Below are 16,526 nucleotides of genomic sequence, written 5' to 3'. Positions count from 1 at the left end.
TTTTGCAGGCCATGTGGACCTTCTCTTTTTTTAACCCCGTGTACTGGTGACATGGTTGCAGTCTGTTCTAATGTTCTTACACTTTGTTTTGTTGTTTCGCTTATTCGGCACATTTCCGCAACTTTATCTAGTGTAACATCTGCTGTCCTAAGTAATCGTTCCCGAAGATGAGTGTCTTTAATACCACAAACTATCTTATCTCTGACTAAAGAACGATAATTCACCAAAGCTACATGTCTTGGAGAGAGTCTTCACATCCGTGATAAATTTTTCCATAGTTTCCTCCCCTTGTACTCTGATATTGAACTTAAAGCGTTCCACAGTCTCGTTTTTCTTTGGCTCACAATACCTGTCAAAAACATCCAATTCATTCTGAACAGTTCGTGTGGTTTCATCCCTTTCCCATCTCTGAGTATAATTTATCTCATGATCTTCAGGCCAAATAAGATATTTCATCATTTCAGTTTTTCTATCTGCTCTTCACCTTTTAGCGCCAACTCGCTAAACAGCAGAATTTCCTCCTTCCATTTACTCCAATCTTCCGTAAGATTAGCCCCCGTTTTGGTGCTAAAGATTAGTTTGCTCGGAGGAGGGAGCCGTCCTATAGCCATACTTGTAATATTTGTATTTATACTAAAAGTGTTAAGCCTCTCTCCCTCGTTTTCAATATCTGATTCAGATGATTCAGAGAGCGGGTTCTCGTCGAGCACGTGGTCCGAGCGTCTGTTTCATGTTTCAAAACAAAATGTTCAGACCGTCACTATTCATTGACATTACTTACAGACGTAGTGAAAAACGACAGCATTCACTGACTGGCACTTCTGACACCATGTTTCATGTCCGCACTAGACATGTCATTTACAACTGGATGGATGGGGAACAAAACAACATTCAATCATGGACGACTGTTTTATTCTATCTCGTGATGCATGCGCGTCTTGGTAAATATTACAGACTGTAAACATTTGTAGCGGAACGAAATACAAGGTGTGTTACACGGAACATCTTATAAACTTTATTTTCATATAACACATGCATTTACTGTGATTGTCAGCTGAAACTGTACAAGAAAAACATGTGTATACGTGTAATATAAATAGAACGTCCAATGTTTGTTTCGTTTTAAAGATGTTTTGCCGAACCGTCACAATCAAACCCTCATCCATCCTGCAACGGAACGAGCACAGTTGTGATTAGAAAGAATGTACCTATCCGCTGGATCAAACTACAAAGGGACGACGACAAATCTATACATGCACTGCGCATTACCCCACCCGTGTGCACGGAAGGTAACACTATTATATCAACCTTTCAAATACTATAAATTTCCTCACTTCTGACTCATTAGATAAACCTGTAAGGAGTAGCTAAGTCTGTTGGTGGTTACCCACTAGTGTATTAACTCCGGGCGTTATTTCATTTTTCAATTTTCTTATAAGGACGTCAAGTATCAATACTTCCCGGCTCCATTTCTCATTGTGACGTTATAGTTTACGGCAATAGTTTCCCATATCGAAAAACAGGAAAAGGTATTTCCTAGAGAAATATATGGTTTTCTAGTAGCTTTAAAATCTTAACATTGTGGAATAAAAGTGTCTCCAAACTTGTGATGGTTAATAATCATAATTATCTAATTCTAAGTAATTATTTTCAAATTCTAAAAGACACTCGGTAACCCTTTTGTTTTCATACGATTTGAAAGTTACCTAACTCGGGATAAACATGATAACCAGCTACCTCTCGGTTGGGAACCTCTCTATCAACATCATTACGCCAACGCACAGGGACACATGTGAACTCACAATCGATACGAAAGGGCAAAAGGTGTTAACAGGGAGACACCAAATAAAACATAACTACGATAAACCTCATTACAAAAAAGAGAGAAAAAAATCGTGGTTAGATAGTGAACAAAATTTCAAACGTGACAGGCATTAAAATTACATAGCTGACCACGATGGCAACTGTAAATATCCTTGCCGTAGAGTGAAGTCTCGCCGACAGGAAACGTTTGCTTAACACAGGTAATCTATTGATCATCAGGATACGTATATTAAGAAAAATATGGATATTAATCACATGCTCTAGAGTTGTGCAATATAAATATTGATATTTTGAGTTCTGTCCATGAATAGTCTTCAGGTTTCCGGAGTCACTACTCCAGTTCTAGCTTCGATGACATGAAATTACTGGAATTGGACCTGGATTTGCAAAGCGGGATGCAAATGCGCTTACCATTCCGGAACACCTTATTCTTCATCTAATTTTTTTCTCAAGGGTTTCGGTAAAAAAAAAAAAACTGTAGATCAGTTTTTGCCCTAGTTTCAACGGTCTTGAGTTCAAATATCGGTATTCTCTTATGTTTTCTTTACTTCCAGGTTCTTTTATTCTGTTATGATGATATAATTCTACAGATGCTGTAGTCTGTATATTTCCTTTTGATGTCCTTTTGTTTCGCTTTTGATGTCCTTGTATTTTCATGGTTGTTAACGTTAACTTTACTTTGGCTTTCATAGATAAAACTTTAATCGACCCAAAATACTTGGAGCCGCAGCGACTGTGTCAGAATGGAATGAGTTATTATCCTCATCATCGCTGTTTGATGGACTTTGACGTCACTGGTGAGCCGAGTGCATGCAGAGATCTGACACATCTACAAAATTGTGGTAAATATAACTCTCGGTTCACCTCTGTTTCGAGAGTTATACATGTATATCTTGCGGTAGTTCATTGTTCAGAGGTCAACAACCTAAGGTCGTAGGGATTGATACGTCAGAGGTTAGCATGTGACTGCATGTATTCTTTTGCAAGACACATTAGTCTTGTTCCCTTGTTGCTCTTTGCATTTTGCCTAGAAATGAGTACACTACGATCTACATTGGATATTGTGTTTGATTACACTCACAATTTCACGAGAACGACCTGAAAGACAGAAGCAGTATGGGACCATCCTAATTTTAAGTTTTATCTTGTTTAGAGTCAGTGTATTCATGCGCATCCACTTGTTTACCTTTTCGATTGAGACAAATTGATCTTGGGTGAACTGTTTTGTACTTTTCTGATCTTGATGTTTTCTTCTTCTCTGTGATAGTGTTTATTGACGATTCACAACGTCTGTGATACTTGAAAAGGGACCTTGACGATTTATTTCTTGATGTGAAAAAATATTGGCAAAAATCACTGGAAACCCAAGTGTTTATAAACATGACTACTGGCACGGTATCTGTTTACAGAATTCAATCTGTTTGTTGGTTTCCTTTCAGAAAAATTTTCTTGCCCAGAAAACTTCATGAAATGCCCAGACTCCTACTGCCTTCATGTCAGGTTTCTGTGTGATGGCGTACCGCACTGTCCAAACAACGAAGACGAACAACTTTGTGGTAAGTAACCAGACCAGAATGACGGAATATGCAACTGTTTGGACGAAGGTTTCAAGACCGACTGGTATCTTTGTCAAGCTATGACTAAGTGCAAAATTTGTATTTTTACTAAGAACAGTGCGTATACAATCTCTATCGATAGGCGAAACGTCCCGTGTCGAGTGACATATGAAATAGACTATTTCGTCACAATGTTGCACAGGTAAACAATACAAATCGCTCAATCAGCCATAGCTTGACAAAAGGGCCAGTTGGTCTTGAAACGTTGCGACACCTTAAATACATATACGTACATTGTTTGTGTATAAAGTAAAACTTTGATATGAAAAGATATGACAGTATATTGTTCAGTTATATCAAATTGATGTATGCTGAGTTTGTGCACCATTATTTTATCGATGTTATATATATGTTCCCTCTTGCTTTTCAGATTCCTACACTTGTCCTGGTCATTTCAGATGCCATGGCAGTAGAAAGTGTATACCGCTCAGTCAGGTCTGTGACGGAGTTGGTCATTGTCCGCGAGCTGATGACGAGCGACACTGTGACGTCATCTGTCCGGACGGTTGCTCCTGTCAAGGTCTAATATTTCACTGTATTGACAAAAAAGTCAATAAATCTCGAATATTTGGCGAACTTCCCGAAACGTTGCGAGGACTAACTATACAAATACGTCTTAATGATTGGACGGATAATCTTCCAATACCATTACCTGCAGTGTTCGTACTCTCTATGCAGCACTGCCACATTGATTCGTTATCCTTTAGTAATCGTTCAGTTCTGACTGGACTCAACTCTCTCATAAGCCTTGACATCAGCCATAACAACATAACTAATGTACCCGCCCATACATTTGCAATGCTTTCGAGGTTGAAATATCTAACCTTGAATCATAATCCTATCGTCTCCTTAGATGAAATGGCGTTTTCAGGTTTGCACTTACTGAAAGAGTTTTTCCTCATTGGATCTCATCTAAACAATCTCTCCTCTGACACATTTGTCGACTGCAATGCCTTAACGTATTTGAATCTCAGCTCCCACCAAATAAATTGGATTGCTCATGACGCATTTAACAATTTAGCTTATGTCAAGACACTGGATCTTCGGAACAATCGTATTCAGCTAGCAGAACACATATTTAAAGGACTTACAAGTCTAGGCTATTTGTACGTTGATTCCTACACGCTTTGCTGAGCCAAACCTGTCTCGGTAACTGATCCGACTTGCTTCGCCCCTCGTGACAGTATCTCCTCGTGTACTGATCTAATCCGTTTGTCCATTTTGAGAATAGCTCTTTGGATCATAGGGCTATGTGCAGTCTTCGGCAATTTGTTTGTCTTGGTATACCGACTGAAGTACGATCGGGGAAATCTGATGAAAAGTTACTCCATTTTCGTCATCAACCTGAGCTTGTCTGATATCCTTATGGGTGTCTATATGATAAGTATTGGCGTTGCTGATGCAGCGTACAGAGATCGCTACGTGTGGGAGGAAGAAACCTGGAGACGCAGTATTACATGTACAGCGAGTGGCATTTTATCAACAATATCCAGTGAAGCATCGACCTTTGTCATCCTCTTTATAACTCTTGATAGAACTGCGGCAATTGTGTTTCCATTTTCATTAAAGCAGTTTACAAAGAGATCTGCTATAGGGACATCTGTTGTCATATGGATCTTCTCCATAGTTATAGCCGTACTTCCGGTTTCTAGCTTCAAGGATTACTTCAAGGGAGAGTTCTATAGCTCTTCCGGTGTATGTCTTGCACTTCCGTTATCAGATTCCAGTACACCTGGCTCGGAATATTCAGTCGCCGTCTTTGTTGGACTGAACTTTGTTATCTTCATTGTGATAGCAGTTTGTCAAGTTGTGATTTACCGAAAGAGTCGGACCCACATGACACTGAGGAGGATGACTAATAAACAGGACACAGACATCGCTGTGGCACGGGCACTCACTGCAGTTGTCGCTACAGATTTTTTCTGCTGGTTTCCTATTGGTGTCCTTGGTATGTATAGAAGAACGACTCTCTTTCTTCAATTCTGTTATAAAGAGGGGGTCCATGGTCGAAGGGAACCAGCAACTTGCTATATCTCAAAATTACATATTTATCTGTTTTATTATACCAAAACGAAAGTACAAACATAAAGCAGCTACGTATTTAACTGCAAGTACCGAAATCCCATGTATATTGTAGGTATATGGACGTCACTGGGAGGTAGTGTGTCGGGGGATGTCTACGCCTGGGTGATGGTCTTCGTCCTACCAATCAACTCCGCTCTCAACCCCTTCCTCTACACATTTGCAAATACATGGAAAAAGAGAAAGGTATTCTGTGTTTAGTCTTCTTGATTATGTGTATTATTTAGAATAGGCCAATCGTTAGGTCATTGAGAAGACAAAAACGGAAAACAAGTCATAATAGGAAAAAGGCGTATATAACCGATATGCAATTTGAGTAGATATGGTTATCCTTTTTAAAATTTTGGGTTATCATTTAAATATATGTTTTAACATTTAAACCTCTTCATGGTGTTGTCATTCGTTCGACTGAATTTGACATTATTCAATGAGGGGGAGGGGGGTCAAAATGGGTTGTTTAGAATCATGAAATTGGCTATCAAAGGAGGGCATTATGTCGACGTTTGATTGTATATAACGTGATTGCAGCTGCAGGAACCGTAGGTCTTGGTCAAATTTATTGGACCATAATAAACATTATCTATGGTACGATAATGTAATATTTCAAAATAAAATATAATCGATCGGACCTTGAGCTACGATCCACGCACCTTACGTGATTGTTGATGCTTTAACTATTGTTTTCAAGAGTTTTGTGTTGCAGAAATATCATATTTGTTTATTATCACTATATCTTGTTACAGCTCCAAATGCAGCGAAACTCGAGCTACAAAGGCACGAAATCAGGTAAATAGATCGCCACTCACAAATATAACTAAATGATAACTAATCTTACAATGAATGGAACAAATACAAAATGTCACCCGTCATAGGGTATGCACAAATACCAAACTTATCTTAACAAAGAGCTTTCTGACACATTTTGCCATTTTGACAGTTTCCACAGTATAAACAGCTTTCTAAACTCACTATGACGATACAGACAGTCACATATAGTATATCACATAACAAAATAGCTACGGGTAACCCGAAGTGAGGCAAAACATATTTAAAGATTTACTTTCTCGATGCAAAAATGTATAAACGTTTAAATAACTGCTATTTTTTCCCCTTTCTTTCAATGCTTGCCAAATACTCGAATCTATTTGGTTAACCACTCTTGGAGGTACACTAAAGGAATCGATTTCAAAGGCATAATGACATTAGTTCATTTGCCCTACCCGCAAGTTGGCAATTTAGTGATAATGAATAATAAGAATAGATTTCGTCAATTTTGATGTGAGAAAGAAACTATATGTGAATATATTGATTCAAAGGCTTGAAACTTGTTTTTAAACGATGAACAATCTACATATAATTTATTTATTTGTTTTCATAATGCAAATCGTTATACGAAATTGTTGTTGTTTTCTTCAGAGACTGAAATGACCAATGTTGTTTTGGAAATGTTGAAAACATTCCGCCACAAGAAAGGAAGTAAGCCGCTGACTGAATTTCTTTGTAACTCTGGAGAGTTACGTGTGAGGGACGCTTTCAACATCATTCAGAGTTTGTCAGAAAGTTTAGTCTACCTTCACAGCCAAAATCTGGTCCATGGAAACATTTCTGCTGAATCCGTACAGATATCTTCAAAGAACGATGTGAGTGGTATACTAGTGCATCTTATTATACACTAAAACCCCACTTCGTCGAACTCGGTTTATTCGAATACCCCTCATTCGTCGAACAGTTAGTTTGGTCCCGACCGAGTTCGTACATATTCTTTGTAAAGAAACCCCGGATGAGTCGAACCGTTATTCCTCGAATACCCAGTATTCCTCGAACAAAAATGTGTCCCCGACTCTACATTGTCATAGTTTAAATCCTATCTATTCGAAGAACAGGTGTGATCACCTGTCACGCCTGACAGATATTAAACCTATACATCACATGACAGTTACCGGCACTGCCGTCGATATGTCTCGAGGCACATGCTGCGTTCCACGCTCATTGTGCTTATAAAAGGTGTCGGCTAGACGTCAGATAATTAAAGTATTAACGTGTATTGACCCTGCAGTGTATGGCGTACACGTTTATTGCCGTTTGGTGTTAACGTGTACTTACCCTGTAGTGTATGGTGTACACGTTGATTACTGTATGGTGTTAACGTGTACTGCCCCTGTAGTGTATGGTGTACACGTTGATTACTGTTTGGTGTTAACGTGTACTGCCCCTGTAGGGTATGGTGTACACTTTTATTGCCGTGTGGTGTTAACGTGTATTGCCCCTGTGGTGTATGGTTCAAACGTTTATTGCCGTATGGGGTTAACGTGTATTGCCCCTGTAGTGTATGGGGTACACGTTTATTGTCGTATGGTGTTAAAGTGTATTGCCCCTGTAGTGTATGGTGTACACGTTTATTGTCGTATGGTGTTAACGTATATTGCCCATGTAGTGTATGGTGTACACGTTTATTGCTGTATGGTGTTAACGTGTATTGCCCATGTATTAAATGTTCGAACACTTATTGCCGTATGATGTTAACGTGTAATGCCCATGTAGTGTATGGTGCACATGTTTATTGCTGTATAGTGTTAACGTGTATTGCCCCTGTAGTGTATGGTGCACACGTTTATTGCTATGTGGTGTTAACGTGTATTGCCCCTGTAGTGTATGGTGCACACGTTTATTGCCGTATGGTGTTAACGTGTATTGCACCTGAAGTGTATGGTGCACACGTTTATTGCTGTATGGTGTTAACGTATATTGCCAATGTAGTGTATGGTGCACACGTTTATTGCCGTATGATGTTAACGTGTATTGCCCATGTAGTGTATGGTGAACATGTTTATTGCTGTATGGTGTTAACGTGTATTGCCCCTGTAGTGTATGGTGTACACGTTTATTGTCGTATGGTGTAAACGTATATTGCCCATGTAGTGTATGGTGTGCACGTTTATTGCTGTATGGTGTTAACGTGTATTGCCCATGTATTAAATGTTGCAAACGTTTATTGCCGTATGATGTTAACGTGTATTGCCCCTGTAGTGTATGGTGCACATGTTTATTGCTGTATGGTGTTAACGTGTATTGCCCATGTAGTGTATGGTGCACATGTTTATAGCTGTATGGTGTTAACGTGTATTGCCCATGTATTGTATGTTGCAAACGTTTATTGCCGTATGATGTTAACGTGTATTGCCCATGTAGTGTATGGTGCACATGTTTATTGCTATATGGTGTTAACGTGTATTGCCCCTGTAGTGTATGTTGCAAACGTTTAATGCCGTATGGTGTTAACGTGTATTGCCCATGTAGTGTATGGTGCACACGTTTATTGCTGTATGGTGTTAACGTGTATTGTCCCTGTAGTGTATGGTGCACACGTTTATTGCCGTATGGGGTTAACGTGTATTGCACCTGTAGTGTATGGTGCACACGGTAATTGCTGTATGGTGTTAACGTGTATTGCCCCTGTAGTGTATGGTGGACACGTTTATTGCTATGTGGTGTTAACGTGTATTGCCCCTGTAGTGTATGATGCACACGTTTATTGCTGTATGGTGTTAACGTGTATTGTCCCGGTAGTGTAGGGTGTTAACGTTTATTACAGTGTATTGTCCCTCTAACGTATGATGTAGCATTGTTTGTTTGTTTTACAGAGAGTGACAGACGCAATATTTTCAATGGATCATCATCAAGTTCCCCGAGACTTCGAACAATTCAATGATATGTACGACTTCGGTATGATAGTGAAGATCCTGCTGAGGAAAATCAGGCTACCGTGAATACAATCACGTGTGTCTAAGAGTGTCAATGAGCTAACTTCATTGACATACATAAATCCTTTGACACGTCATGAGTTTTGTTGGTGAATGCTCTGTGGACCTAACAGAATTAGGAAACATATGTTCACGATTGTTCTGTGTTTGGAAATCTCGCGAATGTTTGCGGCGAACTGAGTACATTGTAGGCGGGCGGACAAAAAACGCTTCAAACATTCACCCTACTGAACATTTCTCAGGTTTCCGGAAAGCTCCTTTGGGCTTCTTATGGAAGCACATCGGTAATGTGGATGTTCTCACATAATTTTAATTTTGAATAGAAAAAAAGTTGCACGGAAATTTAAGATGATAGTGATATACATAAAAGGTTCTAATCCGACACCCATTGGAACACCATACCGGTTTGTGAGAAATCGTTCATGATCGTGTGGCTTTATCACAATACGCATGCGCTGATATTCCAAACTCCTTTGCTTGATGTATAAAATGTACGACATGATCATGTTTGTGAAAGTTGATTGATGAATGATCCATAAAGATGGAAAAGAAGGAATATTGACGTTTAGATTATCACCTTGGTCAGCAAGGACAGGTTAAGGAATGATCATATTGAATGATGTCATCACGTACACCGATTCATCTTGCATCGTGTTGACTAGATTAGTGAATGGTTCCAGCATTTCTGAGAAGCATGGACTTAATTTACTTGTCTTTACTGTGTGAAGTGTGTATTATGTAAGTCCATGTTTAAGATGTGGCTAATACTTAGTTCTGTATGAAATTCATTGTTCGTGTAGTGTCTTTTATGGATATTTTAAAGTTTATTACGTCATTACATTTTTACACATATTTAATATATACATTAATTTAATGAAACTAATTAATCGTTAGCCTATATATTTAAGGTGTATCTAATGTTCGAGTGCTTTATTAAAGTCATTTAAATTCATGTGAAGTAAATATCTTTTGGAATTATTTCGTAAGTTTTTTCTGTTATGCTAAAGTGCCTGATAAATGAATATTAATTAAACAATGTTTATATATATATAATTTCTTGTTATCTGTACTTTTATGAACTAAACTTTAAATATTACACATAATAAGGGCTATTGTTCGACACTCAACATTCAGGGTCACCTGGCCAATATAAATATCTACCTGTATACCATAAAGAGTATCAAATGATACCAAACAGAGATAATATTTCACTGATCACGTGATGGTCCTTACATAGATTTATTTTTATTTTAGTAATGGTTAAAGTGTTATTTGGCTATATTCTATTTAAAATCTGTCTGATTAAGAACTCAGGTATATTGTATATGTCAAGTTCTATTTTTACATGTTTAATTTATTTCTAAATGTGCTACTATAGAATGTTGTGAAAGTTATTATTCAGTACAAATTCGAAATCTAGGTACTATTAAGACTAGTTCTATTTTTAATAAATCTGAGTGAATATGCGCATCTGTTTTTAAATTATGCATAAAGTGTATATGAATTACAATTGTATTGTTGACTTATACAAGTATTTTAATTGCTATGTTTATAAAAGGCAGATATTATTTAAAGCAAATAATTTATTACATTCCTCGAAGAACGAATAGAATAGGCAAATAGAGCTCAATTAAATAAAAAAAATATGAACTAGTAAGAATTATGCAATTTGAATTTATAAGATTATCACTGACTATACGAATGCATAGGAGATCTTAGTAAAATTGTCGAATATTTTTGTATTTAAGTTACATGTATTTCACTGTATTAGATATACGATTTAAGAAGAATTAGGCAAATTCAATTACACTAGATATTATTACTCAAGAAACACCCGTTGCCTTACACATTACACTTTAATCCTACATCTAGATTGATGTAACTGTTGGTTAGTATTGACTTCATACTTTCTGTGATAATATTTACTTTGTCGGCAATCTCCTCCTACATTTTTCGACCGATCTCTTTGAAACTTGGTAAACATTATAATCATGATATGCAGTTATGTCTTCCGTAAAAAAATTGATTCGACAATTTTTGCAAAAGTTATTGCCCTTTACACTTTGTTCATTTGATTTTTGTCCGACAATCTCCTCCTACATTTTTCAACGGATCTCTTTGAAACTTGGTATACATTATAATCATGATATGAAGTTGTGTCTCCCTTAAAAGAATTGTTGATTTGACAATTTTTCCAAAAGCTTTTGCCCTTTGTTCATTTCAGTATTTGATTTTTTTGTCCGGAGATGTCCTCCTACAGATTGCTTTGAAACTTAGTAGGCTAAATAATCATGATATGTTGTTGTGTTTGCTTGAAAAGAATTTTGATTCAACGAGTTTTGCAAAAGTTATTGCCCTTTGTTCATTTCAGTATTTGAAATTTTTATCCGGAGATTTTCTCCTGCATTTTCATAGCTTGTCAGCTAATCACTCTTTGAATGATGCAGATCTTATTTCAATGTAAGAAAGTATATAACACTATATGGCATTCAACGGGCGTATATTGTTCCGCCCCGCGGTACCCTTGTTTTTTAACTGTACTTAATGATTTTTATTCATTTCATAACCAATATTGGATATATATGTATATGCGTTCATATTATTGAGGAAAATATAACAAGGGGAGAAAAAGTCGGAGAAAATGTATCAACGTTAAATATTAAGTTATATACTACCATAATAATGAAACATTTCTTGATAATATCTGTTCTACGTCACGAAAAGGATATCAGCTTCACTTCTGGTGCTACATCCTTTCACTATAAGACACGAGGCCTAGACCAGCAAAGTATTCAACTTAGACTGTCCTTTTGTGCTTACAAATATTTATCTTGTGATGCCTCGCCGATGTGATAGAATATCGCTTATTGTATGAATTCCTTAACTACATGTAAAATGCTTCTTCAAAAATGTACAGTTATCGGCATGTTTCTCTTATATGTTGTAGTTGAAGTGCAATAAAAAGAATAAAACAGATTCCAATCAACTGCTTGTTATGTGTTAAATTGTAACAGACTATAGATGACCACGGGTCAACATCTATTGTCCTCTAGTAGCTAGTTACCTGTCCTATAGTAAAGTTGGGAAAGTTGGTTAAGTGAGACGACACCAGCGTGATAATTCGATAGCTACAATATTTATTATGTATACGTTTTTTAAAAGCGCAAAATGTAAATATAATAAAAAAAGTTTAATTTATTTTTGACTTCTGAATATATTGTAGATTGTAAATTGTTTTTTATTATATAGTCTATCATTTTAGTATCTCTACTTGCAAACTGTTTTAGATCTTTAGGAGTGGCTTCTAGCATTCATGACAGTGTAAAGCATGTACAAAATGTTGGAAGGTGTGACTGATCTGCATCGTAATGACATACTGTATAACGTGAACATTATTGTAACGGTGGAATGCTCGCGTTTTACGCGTTGAGTAAATCAGCGCAAAGATATCAACACGCGATTAATTATTGTATACTATAGACATAATAATATAGATACAGAACCAGTGTTAACGCGAGCATTTCCAAACCGCTATCAATTAAAGGAGGAAACCACGAATATTTCTACACGCGAGAAATACCACTTTAACAGTATATGACGATAAGTTTAGCTGATTGTTGTCCTTTCTTTTGGTTTTTGCTATTACGCAAGTTGTTAAATCTAAAAAGGTAAAGGATACTAAATCGATATCTTTATACTGGGATTGAGTAGTGGCGTTAATGTTTCAAAGATAAAATGCAACAGAAATACAATTAATAATTTCCCTTTTTTAATTTTGCAAATCACATTTAAAAGGAAATGTAAAACGTGTCAAAAATATAATTAACAAGAAAAGATCAATCTTAAATGAGTATTGGTCCCTGTTATCTCATGCCCCCTGTGTCCGATTTTATATCCTTTTCATCTCATATATCAGGTGTCAACTCATTTATCCTTTGTCATCTCATATATCAGGTGTCAACTCATTTATCCTGTGTCACCTCATATACACGGTGTCAACTAATTTATCCTGTGTCACCTCATATACCAGGTGTCAACTCATTTATCCTGTGTCACCTCATATATCAGGTGTCAACTCATTAATCCTGTGCCACCTCATATATCAGGTGGCAACTCATTTATCCTGTGTCACCTCATAGATCAGGTGTCCACTCATTTATCCTGTGTCATCTCATATATCAGGTGTCAACTCGTTTATCCTGTGTCACCTCATATATCAGGTGTCAACTCATTTATCCTGTGCCACCTCATATATCAGGTGTCAACTCAATTATCCTGTGCCACCTCATAGATCAGGTGGCAACTCATTTATCCTGTGTCATCTCATATATCAGGTGTCCACTCATTTAGCCTGTGTCATCTCATATATCAGGTGTCAACTCATTTATCCTGTGTCATCTCATATATCAGGTGTCATCTCATTTATCCTGTGTCACCTCATATATCAGGTGTCATCTCATTTATCCAGTGTCACCTCATATATCAGGTGTCAACTCATTTCTCATGTGCCACCTCATAGATCAGGTGGCAACTCATTTATCCTGTGTAGCCACATATATCAGGTGTCAACTCATTTATTATGTGCCACCTCATAGATCAGGTGGCAACTCATTTATCCTGTGTCATCTCATATATCAGGTGTCATCTCATTTATCCTGTGTCACCTCATATATCAGGTGTCATCTCATTTATCCTGTGTGACCTCATATATCAGGGGTCAACTCATTTATCATGTGCCACCTCATAGATCAGGTGGCAACTCATTTATCCTGTGTAGCCACATATATCAGGTGTCAACTCATTTATTATGTGCCACCTCATAGATCATGTATCACCTCATATATCTGGTGTCAACTAATTTATCCTGTGCCACCTCATATATCAGGTGTCAACTAATCTATCCTGTGTCACCTCATATATCAGGTGTCAACTCAATTATCCTGTGCCACCTCATAGATCAGGTGGCAACTCATTTATCCTGTGTCGCCTCATATATCAGGTGTCAACTCATTTATTATGTGCCACCTCATAGATCATGTATCACCTCATATATCTGGTGTCAACTAATTTATCCTGTGCCACCTCATATATCAGGTGTCAACTCAATTATCCTGTGCCACCTCATAGATCAGGTGGCAACTCATTTATCCTGTGTCGCCCCATGTATCAGGTGTCAACTCCTTTATCCTGTGTCATCTCATATATCAGGTGTCAACTCATTTATCCTGTGTCATCTCATATATCAGGTGTCAACTCATTTATCCTGTGCCACCTCATATATCAGGTGTCAACTAATCTATCCTGTGTCACCTCATATATCAGGTGTCAACTAATTTATCATGTGCCACCTCATAGATCAGGTGGCAACTCATTTATCCTGTGTCATCTCATATATCAGGTGTCCACTCATTTAGCCTGTGTCATCTCATATATCAGGTGTCAACTCATTTATCCTGTGTCATCTCATATATCAGGTGTCATCTCATTTATCCTGTGTCACCTCATATATCAGGTGTCAACTAATTTATCCTGTGTCACCTCATATATCAGGTGTCAACTCATTTATTATGTGCCACCTCATAGATCATGTATCACCTCATATATCTGGTGTCAACTAATTTATCCTGTGCCACCTCATATATCAGGTGTCAACTAATTTATCCTGTGTCACCTCATATATCAGGTGTCAACTCATTTATCCTGTGTCATCACATATATCAGGTGTCAACTAATTTATCCTGTGTCACCTCATATATCAGGTGTTAACTCATTTATCCTGTGTCACCTCATATATCAGGTGTCAACTCATTTATCCTGTGTCACCTCATATATCATGTGTCCCCTTATACGTATTTCGTGTCAACTTATGATCATTTATCCTGTCACCTCATATGTTCCCTTATATGTCATGACATGTGTCAACTGTAATAGCATGTCAACTTATTTATCCTGTGTCACCTCATATAGCATGTGTCAACTCGTTTGTCCTGTGTAACCTCATACATGTATATGTTGTTGTCACCTAATATACCAGGTCACCTCATTTCAGGTCACCTTTTTATCATGCGTCAACTTGTATAACATGCGTCAACTCGTATACCATGCGTCAACTCGTATACCATGCGTCAACTCATATATTGTACATATACTACTCACATTTTGCTAAGGATCACATATATATTTAAATCAAAGTACTGAAAGTACTGAAAGCTAAGGCAAAAGATATATATATTATTTTTGGAATGGAGAACAAAATAAAGACGAAGTTCCCATCATACTGTACAGAAGGATTTACTGTTAATTTGTTATGAATCAAAGTTTTATGTAAAAGTGTACCACTGTGAAGTTATTCTTCTTGTGTGTACAGTATATCTTTATAGGTTTGTCAGAAGAGTGGTACCAAGTTTCCTCTAGAATATATCATTTTAAACCTTTGGATAATTAATTTGCATAGGAATTTGGAATTGCTTCCCTTTGTCCATACAATGTATTTCATAGAACATTAAAAACTGAAACTGGCATTTACCCCTTTGACCAATACCTGATTATTTTAAACCATTGAATAGATTATGCACAGATTGTGAACATCTTTGAACTTTGCCTTTGTTGTTGAATAAGATATCAACCCTTGCCTTATCTAACAAAGTTACTTGGCATAAAACCATTGACCAATCAGAGTACAGTATGCTAATTAATTAGGCATGGATTTCACTCAACTTTGAACTTATCGTCTAAGTTTGTATATTGATCAATATATATTCAAGCAAGTTATCTTGTAAAGTGTGCACATCGACCAGGGTTGGCATGCTTTTTAATACGTGTGAATTTTGTTCAAGTTTCAATTTTGCATCAGTCAGTGTATATTGTTACAGAACAATATTTATAAGGATGTTTACTTGCCGAAACTAAATTGTGGATAAGCAAGTGGATTACTGCTACCCATAAATTTACAAGTCTCTCAATAATTTTGAAAAACTTTTAAATAAAGTGTTTTACATATTCACTGCAGTGAAAAGGTCTCTTCTTATGAAAAATGGAACTATTTTGAATCTGTGTTCCCATGAACAAATAATATAAAAAGCACTCTAATTCAATATGATACATTGTTGTATGTTTCAATATTGAATAAGATAAACAAAATATAAACATACATACTCACACACACACACAAGATTAGGAGAGTTACATTATTTTCCCTCTATTTCCATTGCATAAATTCTTCACAAAGAAAACAACAACTTTA

The 16,526-nt window shown here is 36.9% G+C and overlaps 1 protein-coding gene across 1 annotated transcript in view; it reads left to right on the top strand.

Annotated features, from left to right (window-relative positions):
• The window catches only part of LOC110446892 (G-protein coupled receptor GRL101-like), a 39,843-nt gene extending 28,469 nt beyond the window's left edge, over positions 1-11,374 (top strand). The window contains 8 exon segments of the mRNA XM_021492235.1: positions 1,129-1,289; positions 2,517-2,666; positions 3,264-3,380; positions 3,811-5,388; positions 5,578-5,708; positions 6,266-6,308; positions 6,939-7,162; positions 9,164-11,374. Of these exon segments, the coding sequence (XP_021347910.1) occupies positions 1,129-1,289; positions 2,517-2,666; positions 3,264-3,380; positions 3,811-5,388; positions 5,578-5,708; positions 6,266-6,308; positions 6,939-7,162; positions 9,164-9,289 (2,530 nt within the window). The 3' untranslated portion in view covers positions 9,290-11,374.
• Positions 11,375-16,526: the final 5,152 nt, after the last annotated feature.

This window comes from Mizuhopecten yessoensis, unplaced genomic scaffold, assembly GCF_002113885.1.
Source record: "Mizuhopecten yessoensis strain PY_sf001 unplaced genomic scaffold, ASM211388v2 scaffold3023, whole genome shotgun sequence".
Taxonomy (NCBI): Eukaryota; Metazoa; Mollusca; class Bivalvia; order Pectinida; family Pectinidae; genus Mizuhopecten; species Mizuhopecten yessoensis.
The sequence above is the reverse complement of the archived record's forward strand: the minus strand, read 5'-3'. Positions and strand labels throughout refer to the sequence as shown.